The 19776-nt window shown below is 46.0% G+C and overlaps 1 protein-coding gene across 1 annotated transcript; it reads left to right on the top strand.

Moving 5' to 3' along the window:
- The first annotated feature begins 2339 nt into the window (after positions 1-2339).
- Positions 2340-5692, top strand: SOX17 (SRY-box transcription factor 17). The gene is made up of 2 exons (XM_035125661.2): positions 2340-2886; positions 4454-5692. The coding sequence occupies exons 1-2, from the start codon at positions 2574-2576 to the stop codon at positions 5317-5319; spliced, it is 1179 nt and encodes a 392-aa protein (XP_034981552.1). The 5' UTR covers positions 2340-2573; the 3' UTR covers positions 5320-5692.
- Positions 5693-19776: the final 14084 nt, after the last annotated feature.

The following is a 19776-nucleotide window of genomic DNA, read 5'->3' as shown; positions in this document are numbered from 1 at the left end:
AAACGAAACAAAAAAACTCAAGTCCCTAAAGGCGATGTTTGGCCTGCCACATCACAGGTTCGATTCCTGGCATACCGCGGGCGGGGTTTGGAAAAAAAACCCGACAGTGGCCTGTCCGCCAGGGCAGTTGTACATTAATACTAAGCTGCATGGACTAATGGTCTGACTGTATCGGTGTAAGGGGGTAAGGGGTGTAAGCATCGGTGTAAGGGGGATGCTGAGGTTCTTCAGAGAACCTTCCAACAACCGGGTTAGAGACAAGGGAATGCTGGATCGATCCCCCGGAGCGCGTGGTTCGCACATCGAAGAGACCCAATGCACTTCGCTGCCAGTAAAATTACAAATTAAATTTTTTTCTAAAATGCAACAATTCGCTTGACTTCAGATCGGTCTGAACTGCAAACAATCTGGCCTCAGTTGTTTGTGGATCGCAATTTACGCAGATATCGTGGGATGCGGGGCTGAAGGCTCTCCAGCGCAATGTAAATGCCCCACAGAGAAACAATCTGTTTCCTCTGAAGCTGTTTCTGTAGCGTCTGCCCCAGGGTCAAAGATACTTTCCTAACATAGCACTCAGGCGCTCTGCGCTTTCCTGAGGTTGTACATGGTGTAGTCCCGCTATCAAGCGGAATAAATATTTTGACGGGGAATCCCGAAGAGTTTCCTAGGTACTGTAATGGCTAACAAGATGAGACACCATTTCAACAGAGTTTCGTTACTTTTCAGCGGCAAAAAATATAACTTTGGGGTTTTAAATAAAATAAATAAATTTAAAGTTCAAAGTATATAAGCCTAACTGCACAGTATCTCAGACATCTTGATCCACGAATTATTTTCACCCTGGAATTTTGCAAAATACAATCCAGCGGCGTTTTGACCCATTGGATCCAAAGTAACGAGGCTGACTCACAGTCAAGTGATCCTGTGAATCTCGATTCTAAACACTAAACTCGGAATGGCTTTAGGATCAGGGGGAACCTTTACGATATAGTCAAAGAAATATAACTACAGTAATGGTTAAAGAAAAACAACTACTGTACTGTAATCGCATTCCGACTGAGTTAAGGCAAGGAGCGACTACGTTCACCTGAATGTTGGTTTTGGCTGAAGCTATCCAAAGACTGACACCCCAAGAGCCTTGTATCGAAACTCAAAACATGCTTACTCGGAAGCAAGTCCCGCTGTGGAGCTTATTTTCCAGTAAGGGTATTTAGGAATGAAGGTACTACGCTGAAATAAGTACCACTGATTTCAGGAAAAAAATATTAGATCCGAATTCAAAGCATGTAAGCATCAGTGCATTTAATTGCATCGCCTTCTAACGTAAATACTATGCTTGCGAGTCCTTTTCGCTGAAATCAGTACCGTTTACTTCCGGTTCTTTGAAGCAAGTGTCCTAGATTTTCATTACCCCCTACATAACCGCGCAATGTTGAGTTAACAATAGTGGTTTGGCAGGTGGCGTGATGATGACGAAGACGATTAAATTCATTACCTGCCCTTCACCAGCAAGTCGCAGAGCAGGTTACAAGGTTAAAAGTATGTTAAAAGTATAAGGTGATACTCTTGTTCATTTTGTGCATTAATATACATTGTAAAAAACACAATGCAAAATATTGTGCTGAAATGTTAGAAATCCCTTAAGTGCGAAAAAACTTAAACCCCTTAAAACGTGCTTGCATTCCTGCTGTTGAAATAATCGGAAATGAACCAGTTAAAGTTCAAGTACTCTAAATTAATTATACCAACTGAAGCATCAGCAGCAGTTTGAGAAACAAAAGAAGTACATTTAGAGCATAGTTTTCCGTAATAAATATGATACTTGCATTTACAATATATATATATATTGTTAGAATCCATCATTTGTGTGCGTGTACCCATGCGATATAAAAGCTTAGCGAATTATGATACACGATAACGTATCATGTACAAATGTAACGCTTAAATATTATAAATGCACTTCTTAAAGCCCGTTCTCAAAATGTATTTCTTCCATCAGATTTACCAATGACATTTCCTGTCTAGAAAACACTTCCAGCAGACAGGAAACAGATAAAATAGGTCGAAAGAGGTTCATTTTCCCTCTCATAAAAACAAACTACTTAAATAACGTGATCCCAAGCAAAAACATCCTCTTCGGTCACCTGTAACAAGTCACCTTCGGGTCCCTCTCATTCTGAGCCCAATCGCCCTTAACTTGAAAGTAGATCCCATTGATCTCAATGGAATTTACTTCCACGTAGCCCCAAGTCATGGAAAAATCCACTTGTCGCTGGAAAAGTTACTCCTGGCCAGCTCCCATACAGGTGAATTGCGGATGGAACTGGTCCTCTGCTCGCCCGCTGCGACGGTCTCCGGCCCCGCCCACGAAGCCGATTGGCCCGGGCTTAGTTTAAACGAAGCCGCGCGTTGACAGTGGCCAGCTAGTCGAGAGCCAGCGCGGACTGCCCGAGTGTCTCTAGGAAATCTCTCCCAAGCGTTGCTTCCAGCGAGCCATCCCGATTTGCCTTGTGGGGGCGCCAGGAAGAGGACAGAGGGCAAGGAGCGGGTGGGTCCGGCGGAGCAGCGTGGCAATGAGCAGCCCCGATGCTGGATACGCCAGCAGCGACGACCAAGCGCAAGCACGCTGCTCGCTCCCTCCTCCGCTCATGATGCAGTGTCCGTGGGCAGAGTCGCTGAGCCCGCTGGCCGAGGGCAAGGGCAAAGGCGAGGCGGCCGCCGCCACCGCCGCTGATGCAGGCCAGCATGGCGGCCCGGGCCGGGCAAAAGGGGAAGCGCGCATCCGCCGCCCCATGAACGCCTTCATGGTCTGGGCCAAGGACGAGCGCAAGCGGCTGGCGCAGCAGAACCCAGATCTGCACAACGCCGAGCTCAGCAAGATGCTAGGTAAGTGCCCGGGAGGCTTGGCAACAGGCACGGGGCGGGGGGACGGGGACTGTAATGGCAATGTCAAAGAAAGTCCATAGACCTTGCTGTTGTTACCTATCAACAGAGTAACAACACAATCCCACGCATGCTCCCTTGGAAGTAAATCCAAAGGGGTTCCAAGTAGCTGCGCGAAAGCAGATGTGTCAATTTGAAAATAGGGGGGGGGCAAGGAAGCCCCTACCCGCATAATCGATCACATGACGTGGGGCATGTACACCATGTGAAAGGCAATGCCCATCAACGGGGGATATTTTATTGGGGGCTCCAAAGGAACGTCGCCCCCTAGGAATTGGCCTTTATGCGTGGGAGCACCCCCCAAAGCAACTGCCATCTCCGCAAGGCCCCTTCCTTCTCTTGGAAGTTGGCTCGGCCACGCGAAGGAATAACTCGGGAGCTTGGAGCTCACGGGACAGAGCAGCAATTCCCAGTCCGCTCTCGCCCTCGATCCCGCCCACCACGTAGGCAGGGTGGGCATGAGGGAGTTTCAAAGGTTTGGCTAAGAGGGCAGCATGGGAGCAGGAGGGCTGAAAAGGCTTAAACCTCGACGTAGTTAATGGAAGGTCCGACGGCAAAGATTCTGATTCCAGCGACATAGATTTACCTGTATTTACATTGCTATAATCCGACGTGCCTTTTTTTTTGGCACGGGGAACTGGAAGGGAAATGCTCTTTCGCAATCGGGAGGACGGCTGGCCTGCGTTTCTTCGCAATGCCAGCGCTGCTGGGTTTGGGGTGCGAGGCCGGCCAGCTGCCGTTGTTTATCCACATAGTCTTCTGCCATCCCGACTCCCGAAGGGTCTACACTTGTTTTAAGCCTGGATACAGGTGTCACATAGACTCTAGTTATTAAGCAAGCTGCTTGTGGTCGTCCATCAATGCTGGCTACCTCACTGCAGCCTGAAATCCCCCCGAAATACAGAACAAACCGGCCCGGCTCCGAAGAGGTGTATCCACGAAGGTGCATCCCTCTTGTCTACACGCTGCTGAGCAAAGCGTGGAAACCTGTGACCCATCGGAAGTTGCTGGACGACCCCAGGTCCCATCACCCCTGACCAATGGTTGCTTCACGCTGATGGGAGCTGGGAATCCAGAAACACCTGAAGGGCCACAGATTGCCCATCCCCGAGAGGGCTGAGGTGGTGTGGGAGGCGATGGTTAGTGCTGTAGTTGTATCCCCATTTACCTTGGAGCATGGGATCAATTTCTGAGCAGGCATTGCTAGGACTGTCAGTTGACTTTTTTCCTGCCTTCGGGAAAGTCCGCGCCACGGCGAGAAAACGCCAGCAGGCAAAGAGTGTGCCGAGGTTTGGGGTGAGGGCTGGCATGGGATTAACGTAAATGTTAGGGACTGCGTTGTCAATTGACTTGTTTTCCTGCCTGGCTGAGGGAAGACCAGTGCCAAAGCGTGAAAGGCCATCGGGCAGAGTGTGGCTAGGTTTGGGGGGGAATGACTGGCACCCGTCGAGGCTGAATTGTGGGCGTCTGTTTTAAACCTTCTTTTTCCCTTCTCTCCTCGCGCTGACAGGCCAGTCGTGGCGAGCGCTGACCCAGGAGGAGAAGCGGCCTTTCGTGGAGGAGGCGGAGCGGCTGCGGCTGCAGCACATGCGCGACCACCCCAATTACAAGTATCGGCCGCGGCGGAGGAAGCAGGTGAAGCGCCTCAAGCGCGGCGACGGCGCGGCCGAAGGCGGGAGCGGTTTCCTCCCCGTGCAGCAGCAGCAACAGCACCACCACCCCCACCACCACCCGCAGCACCAGCTGGGGCTGTCCATGGACGCGGGCAGCGGCTGCGAGGGGCTGGGCCTCCCGTACCCCGAGCAGCCGGGCTACGCCGGCGGGAACTTCCACTACCGGGACTGTGCGTCTCTCCCACTGCCGGCTTTGGGCGCCCATTTCGGGAGCTACAACTTGCCCACCCCAGAGCCAGAGTCGCAGAGCGGCGCCTGCGCGGAGCCCGCCTTTTTCCCGCCTCACCAGCCCGACGAAGGCGGCTGCCTGCTGGGGCCCTACGGCTACCCGACGCCCCCCGGGGCCGAGTACCCCTGCAATGGCGCCCCTGCGGGCAGCAGTGTCGGGCTTTTCCGCGCCCGCTTCGCGGCTCCAGTCGCCGCCTACGCCTCTGCTCAGGATCCCGTGCAGCAGCAGCAGCAGCAACAACAACCTTGCCGTCGAGGAGACGCCGCTGTCGGCTTGGAGCACCTTCCCCCGCATGACGTAGAGCTGTTGGCCGACGTGGACCGCGCCGAGTTCGAGCAGTATCTGCCTTTCGGCTGCCGGCCTGGCGAACTGGGCCTCCCTCCCTACGCGGGCCACGAGGCCTCGGAGGCGAACTCTGCTGCCGCTTACTACTGCGCAGCCGCGGGAGGAGGGGGAGCCTATCCGGAGCTGTGAGGGACTCTGTGGACTGGAAGGGAGGCAGGAGCGGACTGGATCCCTCGGTTCTATTTATTGTAATTTATTGACTGAAGCATTTTTAGAAACCAGGCCTGGGAACTTTGAGCGAGGTTTTGTTTTTGTTTTTTTAAGTACCCGCTGGAGCCTTCGTTGCCCCTTTCCCCCTTCTCTTCTTCTTGCTTGTAACCTCCGCATCGGACAGAGCCAGCGAGGCTGCCCTTAGAGCTCACCACAAGGCGACTCGCCCGGCACCTCCGAACTCGCTTCCTTCAAGGGGTCCTTGTACAGAAGGGGGTTGGACTTGGGGAACCCCCAGTAGACGTTTGACTTGGAAACAGCTCGGTAATAAAATAACTCAGGTGGTTATGAATGATTGTGTCCTCCTACCTTGTGGGCTTCGCCGTGTGTTTATAACTTTATATAATATACCCAACGCCCTTCCGGAAGGTAGAGCAGATGGTCCCCGGTTCAGCTCGCAGCATCTTGGGGGAGAGTCTCTGCCAGTCAGTGTAGAAAACATTGAGGAAGATAGGCCAATGGTCTGGCTTGGTCCGAGGCAGCTTTCCCTGTGCCAAACAGGAGAATGGAGAGCTGGTCAAACAATTCGCACTTCAAATTCCCTGTCGGGTCCGCTCGGTGCTGCTACAAGGATCCTGGAGAAGTGGGCATTTTAAATAAGACTTCTGCCTGGAAGCTGGAAGTTTGTAGACTGAGATGTGTACTGTATGGAAGTAAAGCAGGGTCGGTTTTACCTCCAGCCAATATCTGTAATTATAAGGTGGCATATTAAAGGTATTAGACTTTGTGGGAGACCTCTCCCAAAGCAGTTAACATGAACATACAATTAGACAGATAACTGGCACTCGAATCTCAAGATCCCAACACCACTTCTTTCCAAATAATACTATTTCAGATACTAGTAGTAGGCTACTTCAGAAAGTTTGTTTAAATGCAGGCAGTTTCTCCCTATAGCTGGACAATTTTCCAGGAGTCCCTAAAGCAGGGCTCTCTAGATGCAGGGCTCGCTCGATTTCTCTTCCCCCTGGCCACTCTCCGCTAAACTAAACCGCTGAAGTGAAGAAAGCTGAAGGCAGTCAAGAGGAGATTTGCGTACAAACGAATTTTCCACTCCACCCCATTCTGCAACTCCGACCCCCCCCCCCCAGTGAGGCTTTGGCTCATGGGTCCCGGGATCTAGTAAAAGTAGCTTTCCTTTTGGAAAGGGTATTGTTTGCAAAATGATGTGATTGTTCACTACAGCTGGTTTGAAAATAAAGGACGGCGTTCCAACTGCCTTTCCTCTCAATAGTGAGTTAAAAAAATTCTGGCAATAAATGAACAGGTTTGGAAAGAACAGGTAGGAGGTGTACGTAGGTTGTGATCCCAGTCACAGCCTTGCTTGTGTAAGGACACAAAAACACTTTATCCTAAGTGCACAGGCTGGGGGTATATAGTATTTCTGCAGAAGGCACCCGTTGGCAACCTGGTGCCCGCCTGCTGTTACCGGACCTGCTGTTTTTGGGCTCTCCCGCTATCTCTGAACGCTGGTCGTGTTAGCTGGGGCTGATGAGAGTTTGGGTCTAAAGCACTGGGGGGAGGGCAGGTTGGCAAATGCTGCTGCAGGGTCTCTAGCACTGTATCCACACACTGCAAAGGAGGATCAAGGTCTAGGGAAAGAAGAGGAGTTATCTGCCCCGTGATGGTTTTAAGTTTATCAGCAAGGCGCCGAATGAAATCAAGCGTTCCAAATTAACTCAGGTTGATTTTGATTTCCCCTGATCAGTTACTCATCTCTTCCTTTGAGGTCCCCGGTCCCACATTCCTATTGGAAAAACTCCAGCACCGTGAAAAAAGTTATTATTGAATATCTCCACCACTAGTGAGGTTGTGTGTTCCAATTAGGACACACAGCCTCCCTTTGCTTGGGGTAACGGAAGAGCTCTGCGACTCGGGCTCTGGGGTGGGCAAGTTGGGGTAACGGAAGAGTTTGAGGTTAAAACGGAAGAGGATACTGGAGATTTTCTTCAAAAATTGTGCCATTTTAAAAAAAAAACGGTCTTATTTACAAATCACCTCGTAAGTATTTTCTCTCTCCAACTCTCAGATTCTTGAGCAGCACTTGAAAGGACCTTTATTCCGGGAGAAAAAGAAAGCACCCCATTCCCTTCCTCGCCCTCATTTCAGGATCGCACATTCAGTCAAAGGCGATCAAAAGAGAAAAGAGATGCTTCAAAGCAATTAGTCTATTATCGTAACAAAGCAAACTGACAATTCCGTCAACCGAACTGTCAGGAAACAGTGTGCAAGAAATTGGATCGTGCCAATTTCGGCTCAAAACTAGATCCCTTTATCTTGAACTCATTGGAATGGTTCATCCGAACCGTACCCTTTTTATCCCAAGGGAACAATTGGGTCGGTGACTTTCTCTTGAGTTTAGGAACTGATCGTGTTAATTTCTTCAAGCTGCCAGATAAAGAGGCGCGGGAACATAAGTAACTTCGCTCTTTGCCCTCTCTCAAACAGTAAACCGATGGTAGGAGAAAAAGCGGGTGGTGAGTTGAAAATTTGTCTGCACCTTGCAGCAAAAATAGGCAAATAAAGCTGGTCATTTCTGTAGATTGATGCTGCAGTCCTTACGAGTAAGCCCCATTTAAGGTAATGGTATTTACTTTAGAGTAAACGTACTTTGTTTATTGGATCGGAAGCTTTACTATTTAAAATGTCTTCCTTTTACTCGATTTCACCACCTCCACGCTTCTCATAACTTCATTTTTAGTTCATGTATTTAGGTCCATTGGTTGGTAAATACCTAATCCCAAACCAATCCTTTTTGGAAGAAATACCTACTGTGCTTGATGAGACTTCGCGATAAACACTGGTAGGTTCTTGCGGTTTTCCACAGGCCACACCTAGTACTTTACATGACGGTTGGGGAGTTGGATTTCGCCAGATCCTAACCTCACCTCCCCGCCCACCGCTCCCGGGGTCAAATTTGACATCTGGATGAGATTGCCACCTGTCGACCGATTGATCATGTCACAATGTCACGTGATCCTTTTCTCTTTGCCCACGTAGATTGGAATCAAATAATGCAGGCTAAAGGACAGGAATTTGCAGGCGCTGATTGTCAGCGTTCACAAAGCCCTGTGCCTTTGCAAATGTCATTTATCATTGCGGTGCCTGCAAATACGCGATGTAGGTGGGCGTGGCTTGACCAAAATATCCTTACAGGCAAAATGGGAGAACGCATGTTTACTCAGAAGAAAGTTCCTTTTAAGTTTAGTGGGGCTTAATCCAAAATTAGTATAGTTGGGACTGAAATCCTGCAGTACAGTCAGATACAGGCTTTTTCTGGAGGAAATCTCACTGTTTAGTCTTATTCATAGGTAAGTGAGGACTGTAGCTTAAAGTTCAGTATTAACTCAATCTGTCCCCCTTCCATATTGCTCCAGACCAGCACATCCTTAACATTAGTAATGTGTGTTTTCAGGACGAGTGGAAAAATGGGAAAGTTTTCCAAAATGCTATTTTTTTAAAAAAGTGAGTACTAGCTTAATCACACCTAAGGCCAACTATCTCTACAAGAGAAAGATAGCCCTAGATCAAATAATCCAACTGATAACTGGTGTATGAACATCCTTCAACATCAAAACACAATGAGATTGTCTAAATTCCAGAGTTCTTAAACATAGTCTGACTCAATTAACAGACTTGTTTTGCCAAAATATGTATTTTTAGGCAATTGCACCCTTTCTTGTCACCTCCTGTCCCTTTGCATCTGCATGACAACTAAAATGTCAGTTCATTTTGTGTATATCGATCAGTGAACTACAGTTCTAGTTAGGGAAAAACTTTTTGATGAGATCAAGTATCACTTGGCATGATGAGCAGATCAAATCTACTAAGTTTCACTAAGCTCCTCAAGGAAAAGGTTTTAACAATTTTTATTTGCTGTTTTTCTATTGGATCATCTCTATCTCAGCTACAGGCTGAAAAACAGGCTTGATAGAAATGCTGGGAATTATAGTTGAAGGGAAAATCAAGGGACCACCAAATACAATTCCCAGGAATTCCTAACTGGTAAGCAGCTATAAAATCAATATAAATCCATGTATAAGAAAATATTAAGAAAAATTGATCCATGCAGCAGCAGGGGTGTGCCATTCAACAAATACACGAGGAATACCAGTGCCCATGTATTAAACATCATTCTAACATGGCCCACTCCACTGAGGACAGGTCCATCTAGACTGGTAATGTAAGGGGATTTGGGGGAAATCTCTTCAGGATGAACTTTAATGAAGGAACAGGACTGTGAAAAAGAAATACATGTTTTTAAAATTATGAAATTTTTATAGTTATGAAATTATGAGGGAAATACCTTTATTGGGCCAATCAAAAGGTCATAAAATAGCGTGCAAGCTTTCAAGTTCCACAGAACTCTTAATCAAACTAGATGTTGAAAATTCAAGGGGTATGAGGGGAGAAAAAGGTTGCTGGTGTTACTCAAGCCATCCATGTCTGCATTGGTAAGATGGAAGTGTGGGTGAAGCTAGTACTGTAGACACTCAAATGAGGTGCTTTCCACTACCTTATTTAACGACATTTTGCTTGGCCTAATAAAGATACAGCTCTCATATGGAGTTGTTTTTTTTGTAAGAGCCAACCAAGCTACCTTTACTTTTGGTGTAATTTTTAAGATGTTGCCTTGCTTCTACCTGCAATTTAGGCTTAGCAATTTGCTGAGATTCCAAGAGAATATATTTATGCTCTTATTGGAGGATATACATTAAATTGATTGCAAAGCAGGTGTCTAAGGCTATCACTCATAAGGCCCACTCATAAGGCATGTCCTATTCTACACAATGGGATTTACATCTGAGTAAGCATGAATATACTCGGATTACATGTGGGTTTAGGACTGTAGCTTGATTTGGAAACTCATTTAATTGTAGCAGGTAAACAGCAGTGAGCAAACAGGAGCACATTGCAATTCTAAGCATGCTTGTTTGGAAGTAAGCACCCAATTAAACCAGTGGTGCTTGCTTCTTAGTAAATGTGCATAGGGTTGGGCTACACATCAGTTTATCCACAACAAACGTGAATTACAGCAAAGTGTAATTAAAGCAAAAGTTTGGCAAAATGAGGGGTCAAATACTGCAGTTCATCTCTCTGTGTTAGATATAAGCCCCAAAACCTGCACTCAAGACTCACCATCCTGTTTCAGATCCGAGATCTTAACTTTTGATGCAGATAACCCGCAAAGCCCAGCACCCTTGGGCATGACAGTTAAGAGGACCAACAGACATTGAGTCCTCACACAGTACTCTGCATGCCAATATGAAACATTTCCTAGAGATTTTCCCTTAGCTGGTGAGGAGAAAGGCTTCCACAAATGTGGGGGGGGGAGGGGCAGAAGCCACTGAGTTTTAATGGCTAGGTTGCAATTAAATGAAAACGACGATTCCTGCCTTCTGCATTTGTTTCTCTGTAGCTGGCTCTGGATATCAAGCTAATTGATTTAAGTGACAGTCTCATGATTGAATTTAACATTTCTTTGTTTCAAGCTGTCTCAGGACATTTCTTTTTCTGATGGATTTAAGTAACAGCCACCTGATTGAGTCACAGGCCACATTAGTTCCACAGAACAAGGAAAGAACAGAGCAGGTGAGGCAACGCTCATTTATCAGATTCAAGACTGGATATATGGACAATTTTTATTCATCTATGTTTTACCTTCCCTTCAATGAGCCTCCCCTCCCTCTCTCCCTTTTCTCATTTTCTCCTCACCCTGTGATATAGTTTAGGACAACAGACAGTAAAAATGAATGTTTTAAGGTTCAGGACAGACCAAAGGAGCCTTTTCACCATCATCATAACAACAACCAGCACATTTGTTAGTTGCTTTATCTCAAAAAAAAGTCACAATGCAACTTTGCAAGATAAAATAAAAACAGATACAATCAATTTAGAACTAGAAAATTTAAATACAACTTGATCAAGTATTTTCTAAAGACTGGAGTAAATTTGTAATTTATTTAAAAGACCACTGTAAACAGTTAAAATCTCTGGCAGGGATGTAATGACACTTGCAATGTGGAATTATTTATAATTCAGATGGATAAGGGTAAAAGATGCAGCAAATTTAATCTTAAATATATGGAACCCAGGGAGGGAGGGAAGGAGGTCCGAAGATTCAAAAGAACCTTGCACTTTAATGTTTGAAATGGTTATGTTAAATTGTATAAAATTATGAAAAAAACAATAAAAATTATTTAGAAAAATAGAAAATTTAAATACAAAACTCCTTAAATGCCCATAAGAAGGACAAGCTGTAGCTAAAGTGAGTATCACAGCAGAAGCTATCTTGAATACCAAAGACCTGGGTATATAGGCCAAGCAACTGAAAACTAGGGATGTGGGTGGCGCTGTGGTCTAAACCACAGAGCCTAGGGCTTGCTGATTGGAAGGTTGGCGGTTTGGGTGAGCTCCCATTGTTTGGTCCCAGCTCCTGTCCACCTAGCAGTTCGAAAGCACGTCAAAGTGCAAGTAGATAAATACCTACCTTCCGGCAGGTAGGTACCTACCTTCCTACCTTCCGGCAGGAAGGTAAATGGTGTTTCTGTGTGCTGCTCTGATTGGCCAGAAGCGGCTTAGTCATGCTGGCCACATGACCCAAATGCTGGCCACAAGACCCAAAAATAAATACCTACCATCCTACCTTCCGGCAGGAAGGTAAATGGTGTTTCTGTGTGCTGCTCTGATTGGCCAGAAGCGGCTTAGTCATGCTGGCCACATGACCCAAAAGCTGTCTGCGGACAAACGCTGACTCCCTCGGCCTATAGAGCGAGATGAGTGCCGCAACCCCAGAATCGCCTGCGATTGGACCTAATGGTCAGGGGTACCTTTACCTTTACCTAAAAACTAGTTATAGGTAGGTAGCAGTGTTGTCTGCGTAGTCAAAACAAAATAAAAAAATTCCTTCCAGTAGCACCTTAGAGACCAACTAAGTTTGTTATTGGTATGAGCTTTCATAGTGTGCATGCACACGGAAGCTCATACCAATAACTACTTAGTTGGTCTCTAAGGTGCTACCGGAAGGAATTTTTTCACCTAAAAACTGACAGTGATGGTGCCAGGTGCACTTCCCCGAGGAGAGCATTGTCCACATGCTGCATAGATAAACTGTGGATTCTGTTCCCACAAGGTGCATTCACAGCCACCAACCTGGATGGCTTTAAAAAAGGATTAGCCAAATGGATAGAGGATAAAACTATCAGTGGCCTCAATGGTTATGTTCTACCTTTACCATCAGGGACAGTGTACCCCTGAGTATGAGTTGCTCAGGAATATATGTGGTACTATTGTGCTCAGATCCTGTCTGTGAGCTTCCCATGGGCACCTCATTGGCCACTGGGAGAACAGGATGCTGGGTTAGATAGGCTTTTGGCATGATCAGGCAGGGTTTGTGTCATGTTCCTAATGCATTCACATATACTATGGGGATAAATCATGCCTGCAATTAAAAACAAGTACAGAAATACAACAGTGTAACTGGCTGATATTCTCAGTTACCAATTTATAGACATATAACACCAAATGACAAAATCATACACACAAGAATATGTGACATTCAAACATCATAGAAAAACGTATGACAAGATTCAGTCCAAATATCAGTCCAAAAAGTATCACGTCTTAAACACAGCTCATATAGGGCATCCATACAGCATATGAAAAGGTTCCAAGATCCATACGGCATATGAAAAAGTTCCAATATGTTTTCAAGTAGGGGAATGAGGATCTAGGACTTTAGGTAACAACGGAGCATCCAAATGTGGTAACAAATGACGGTGGCAAAGGATTATCCAAATGAAAATGAGAAGCCACAACAGATGGTGACAAAAAAGATGAGACAAGGTTACCCAAGTTATATACCTTGTTTCGCCGGAACTGGCTTCTTCAGTGAGTAGAATGCTGTCTATTATAAAGGAATATGTAATCAGTTCCTATACCATTAAAAGGACAACAATGCACTTACAAAAACATGCTTACATCGCATTCAAAAGTTGAGGAGGGGAGGGAAACCAATGGCACCTCCCTCTTATATATGGGCAGCACTATTTTGGCTACCTAAGCAATGGCACTCGTGTAGAAGACTATATGCATGCATGTATAAAAGCACTTGTTCGGCATAGAGAAGCCCTCAAGGTCTCTCACTGACCATTTCAAAGATCAGAACAATGTTATCCCAAGTTATCCCAACTTCATACGGTAGTTGCAGACAAAGGTCTCCTCATGGTTTATAAATGCAAGTATCAAAAAAGTCAAGCATTTCTTTGCTTATCTGAGTGAAACTATGTTTCATTCTGTATTAAGGGTTATGAAGAAACATTGTTTCTTCATCAAAAAAATGCAAACTTCATTTATCTACAAAGAATATGTCTAGGAACAAAGTAATCTTGGGTTTTTTCCAAGGTACTGTATTGTGGAATTACTTTACAGTGTCTGATTTTATTCAAGGCTTCTTGTTGCTGTGATTTAGAAGAAAAATTTCTTCTCCATGAATCCTGTTTAAAACAATTATTTTCCTGTTTTATGAAAATACTGGAATATGTTTGTGCAGTCATAGGTTTTATCCTGAATGACCAAAAAGGCAAGCCAATATTAATCAATTTCTAAACTTGGATTCATATTTCTGAATGTGAATCTGTGCTGTTGTTTTAAATAATCTGGTTCATGATGAATATGATATGAATAGAAAATGGGTCAGTTGCCACTTCCCGACCATAATTAAGTTGGACTCACTTTGAATTATGTGGCTTTTGACATTATTTATTACCTGACAGGAATTGATTAGTCAGGGGTTTTTCATGTGGAAATTTTGTGACTTTGTGGTATGTGCATATCAGATCCTGAATATCACGAAACATGACTAATGAATTCATATCACATGCAAATGGTATGATTGGGAACATGACACCAGGGTACTAAGCAGAATTGGGTTGTGCAATTAATATCTAGGCAAGGGATTAAATCATATATAGAAGTGTTAACCTGATAATTTCCCCTGCAATTATATCAATATTTCCAAGTAAGGGAGGCACCCTCTTGTTTATTGAGGAAATCTGGACCCCTATGGCAGGAAACAAAAATATTATTACAATTAATAATTAACAATTAATAACAATTAATATGTATTAAATGAAAAGTTTCTGCATGGAAATATGATGAATGGATCATTTATCTTTTCACAGGCCCAGAAAGCAAAGCTTGAAGATTGTTTGGTAATTTTATGTTTGCTTGCTTGCTTTGGTTGTAAGAAGCATAATAGTTGATCTTTCTGTTTTCTCATCCATGGAGGAAGATGCAGCAACACAGAACATGGTTAATGCTATGTGTACACACTTACGCCTGATAAACCTGCTTGCTCCTGAGGCTAGGAAAGTGGATCTTACTTAATTGGTGAGAAAATAGACAAAACCACTTCTAAGTCCTTAAGATTTACATCCTGTGTTTTCAAAACTCAGTGCTCTATAATTATTGACTTAACCTTTCAGTTCATTAAACAACCATGTTAGGGGTGCTTAATTTTCTAGGTTTTTTTGTTTTTTTGTTTGTTTTTGGCGGGATGGGGGTTGTCTACTTGTTCCTTTATGAAATGTAAATTAATGGGCATCAAGAACGATTCACAAACAAATTTTGGACTACAAGTCCCTTTAGCAGAGCCAGCACATGTAAGGGGAGGCTGCCTTACATATTTAATTTAGATACAGCTTAATCATAAACAAAACCTTTAAGTGGTTTATATTCCTTATGATGCCAGCAAAGTCTCTAGAGCAGAAATGTGGAATCTGTAGCCTTCCAGATGATGTTTGGCTCCAACTTTCATCATCGAAACTGGTGTCTATCATCAGTAATGGCCTGGACGAGGGTGAACAAATTGAAATTTACAGTAATCCAGACAAGACAGAAGTGCTCTTCAGCCTGTGCTGGATGAGGTTACACGACTCCCCTTGAAGACACAGGTTCACAGTTTGCGGGTGCTTCTGAGCTTCACCCAGGTCTGGATGCCCAGTTGAAGCTAGTGCACCCGGTAGCAGAAGAAGGGAGATTTGGGGGGAGCGGGGTGCCACAGGTGGTACTGGGGCTGCAGGGTGCCCTCCAGTGGACAGGCCTAGTGCTGCCTAAAAATGCAGCCAGGACACAGCGTGGGACGCATGTGGCATTTGGCTAGCATGCCCCAGCTGCTGCCTCCCTCCTGGCTGGGGCCACCCTCCAGTGCTCCAAAACTCAAAAGAGCTACAGCCAGATGGCTGACCAGAGCTGGCTACAAGAAGTATACAATTCCCCTGTTACAATACAGTGGTACCTCGGTTTATGAACACAATTGGTTCCAGAAGTCTGTTCATAAACTGAAGCATTCATAAACTGAAGCGAACTTTCCCATTGAAAGTAATGGAAAGTGGATTAATCCGTTCCAGACAGGTCCGCTGAGTACTCAACCTGAAGCATACTTAACCCGAAGCATGGGTGTAATTGGTTCCGGAAGTCTGTTCATAAACTGAAGCGTTCATAAACTGAAGCGACCTTTCCCATTGAAAGTAATGGAAAGTGAATTAATCCGTTCCAGATGGGTCTGCGGCGTTCGTAAACTGAAAATTCATAAACCGAGGTGTTTGTAAACCGAGGTTCCACTGTAGTTCCACTGGCTGATCTGTTTCCAGGCACATTTCAAAGTGCCAGTTATGGCTTAGGCCCAGGCTATTGAAAGACAGGAGTCTCATACAAACTTGCCAGGGTCCCCAGATCTTTGTGGGAGGGCCTTCTCTCAGTTCCGTCACCTTCACCAGCACGTGGGAGAGGGCCTTCTCGGTGGCTGCTCCCAAACTTTGGAATTCCATTCCTAGAGAAGTTAGCTTGGCTCCCTCCTTGCTGTTCTTCCACTGGCAGGAATTTCCTAAAGAAATCACATTATCTTAAATGAAAAAACATAAACTGCCACATTTTTATAACTGGCTTTTAAAAAATGAATGGAAGTGGCATCTTTTCAAAAGTGGGATTTTAAGCTCTCTCTCTCTTATATAAAAAATGCTGCTCATTAAAGCAACTCACTGTAGCTGCTTATCCATGACTGGTAGGCAACTTTAGACTACCCCAGCAAAATCTTCATTTGCCCAAGCTAATATTGGCTGATCTCATCTTAGCAGGTGTAAATTGAGCAACCAATAGAGTTGACGGTAGTTTAGGGCTTGGCAGGCTCCAGAAACTAAAATACTCTAGGAAGATTATTGTGTTTGTGAGTGGATGGGCAACTAATTTGTAGGGGGCAAACCACTGGGGATAATTATTGACAAATGATAATTGACTCATTAATAATGTAAAGGGAGAAGCCATGAGACACATAATAAACATAGCAGTTAAAATGCACACACACAAATTGACTAAAGTTCATAGCACCACTGAAATGATGTAACTTACAGGAATGATCAGTTCTTGTGAGCAAGGTTGGTTCATAGCTTTTCCTGAAATCTGAAAGAGAGACAGATTTGACTCCAGCTGAATATCCTGTTTACTTCTACAGGTCAAAAAACTGTTGCCAGCATCATAAAGTCTTTTCCCCCACCCCTGAGTGCTATCACTTTCATGTCTTCGATTAACCACATCTTTATCAAAGTAGAAACTGTCACATCACTGATGTTTGATGCCCCTATTCAAAACTTGTTTACTTGGAGTAGAATTCTTATAACTTAAATATAGAGCTTTATTCCAGTCTGCATCTGCACTGGAACTATTTTTATGCGTGGATTTGTTTTTAAATCTTTGTACTGTTTTTAGGATGTGGATATATATATATTTTTTAAAAAAGATAGAATTGTAGAGTTGGAAGCGACCCCAAGGTTCATCTAGTCCAACCCCCTGCAATGCAGGAATATGCAGCTGGATCAAACCTGCAACCTTGGGATTATCAGCTTAGTGTTCTAACCAACAGAGCTATGTCCAAGTAACAGCCTCAGCCACAAAACTAATACTCAGAGTAATTAGTTTTGAGCATGTTTACTTGCATTAAAGTCCATATATCTAAGCATTTGTATATTGCTGTTTTATTGCTATGGTTGATGGCTGATGCAAATAAAGATTCATTCATTCATTCATTCATTCATTCATTCATTCATTCTATATAGCTGTGAGGGACAAGGGATACAGGGAAGTCCCTCCCATCTTAAGTTCCAGCCCATCCCCAAGCGCTGGAGAGAGTAAGGAGAGCTCTGCCTCCAGCGGAGAGTCAGGAAGTGGTGTCCGAGGCTCAGGCAAGGTTGTGGAGCCCATGCCGCAGGTGGGACAGGAAGTTGGACGCACGGGGGGGGAGGCCAATCCCCCCAACTCCCGAATTGCGACGCAAACGTAGGGGGAAGAGGTTGGGTCTGCCCAAGCTTGGGTGCTGGAAGAAAACGCGCCAATCGCCATTCGGAGGTTCTGACACCTCACCTTAAGGATGCATTTTTACTGCTCTGAACACTGTAAATAATCAGCACTTAATAAAAGCCTTAAAAGACCATGCTGGAGTCGTTACTCTAGAGTAGCCATATCAGGCCCTCTGACAGCAACCTCCGAATCTTTTTTTGGCTACTTTGGAGTGCAGCGATGAGCGCTCAAGAGGCTGAGCATTGGAGGCTGGAGGCCGAAGCAGCGAAGCAGGAGCTACGGAACCTCACAGCGCAGGCACAGCAGCAATTGCATGCCGCTCAGGAGGAAGCGCGAGGGGCGCAGGAGGAGCTGAACAAGCTGGTGGACCAGGTGAGGACAAAAGAGGAGACTGAGAAACAGCTAAGGGTGATGGTATTGGACCTGCAGAAAAAGTTGGAAGAGGAGAAAGCCGCTAGAGGTGGGGGGGCGCCCCAGCCGCAGCTAGTCCAAGTGAGAAGGGGACAGAGCCTAGTCACCAAGTTTAGCGGCGACCCTAGGGAGTACCTAGGATTCGAGACAGAAATAAATTATGCGCTGGAATTGCATGCAGCAGAATTCCCAGATGACGCGCACAGAGTCTCCTTTATCATAGAGCATTTGACGGGGGCCGCCCGGGAATGGGTAAGACCGCTCATCGCGCAAAAAAATCCTTGCATGAAGAACGCAAAATTATTTCTAGAAGCTTTAAAAATAATGTACGCTAGTGACAGTGAAATGGAGGCCACTAAACAGGAGCTTCATAACTTAACACAAGGAAAATCGACAGTTAGGGACTACTGGGCGAGATTCACCATGCTGGTGCACAAACTGGGGTGGGATCTGCAAAGTGAGCCAGTGAAATCAGCCTTCTACCTGGGTTTGCACACAGACGTTAAGGATGAGCTGGCAAGAGGTCCTAGACCGCGGACTATGGATGAGTTAAGCAAAGCGGCGCTAGCGGTGGGGGTGAGACAGGAATCCAGATGGTATGACAAACAAGCGACGCGCGCAGCAAAACCTTGGTTCCCACGCTCCCAGGACAGACCACATCACCAAACCCCACCCCAGGGCCCGCCCCCAGACCCGCCCAGACCAAGCCCAGAGCCGGAACCGATGGAGATCGGTGGAGCGCGCGCGCGGGCTTTTCAAACCCCGGCGGCGCCAAGACGCAAGGAGGGAAGAGGCGGGAATTGCTTTCTCTGCAACTCCCCCCGGCATCGCGTCAGAGACTGCCCTCATCGCAGAGAGTGGCAAGGAAAGGCGGGAATGGTTGTACCTTCCCCCACTGAAGCAGCACCACAGCAGGGAAACGAGACAGCCTGGCTGCAGGAGACAAGGGGCAGCAGCCAGGCACAGTCAGCAGACAACAGCCCCAGCCCACCCACCCGCACAGAGAGGAGCAGAGCCAGCCCACCCCTCCCAGAGCAGGAGTGGTTCTAGAAGTCACGCTAACGCTCCCAAATGGCTATCCCCTGACAGTCCTCGCCTTAATTGACAGTGGTGCCTCAGCCAACTTCTTCTCGAGAAACTTTGCAGAAGAGCACCAGATCCAGCTTCTGCAGCTGGATTTTCCCCTGCACGTAGCCACCATTGACGGCAGAGAGTTGCTGGGAGGGGCCATCACTCATCAACCCCCCCCCCATGAAAATGACGGTGGGAAGGCACTCAGAGACACTGGCTTTCAACGTCACAACCATCTCAGACCCCCCCATCGTTTTGGGAATGAGCTGGCTGGCGCGCCACGACCCCTCCATAAGTTGGCACCAGAGATGCATCACGTTTGGGTCGGACTTTTGTCTGGAACATTGCATGCAGCACCAACCAGGGGAGGGGCCTCCAATAGCCACGGTGGCCACCATGCATGTCAAAGGGGGTGAGGCGATACCCAAGCAGTACTGGGACCTGCAGGAGGTCTTCAGCGAAGCGGAGTCCGACCACCTACCCCCACACAGGTCTTTCGACTGCCAGATCAACCTGGTGCCAGGGGCAACAATACCCCCAGCCAAG

This window comes from Zootoca vivipara, chromosome 8 (assembly GCF_963506605.1).
Source record: "Zootoca vivipara chromosome 8, rZooViv1.1, whole genome shotgun sequence".
Classification (NCBI taxonomy): domain Eukaryota; kingdom Metazoa; phylum Chordata; class Lepidosauria; order Squamata; family Lacertidae; genus Zootoca; species Zootoca vivipara.
The sequence above is the reverse complement of the archived record's forward strand: the minus strand, read 5'-3'. Positions and strand labels throughout refer to the sequence as shown.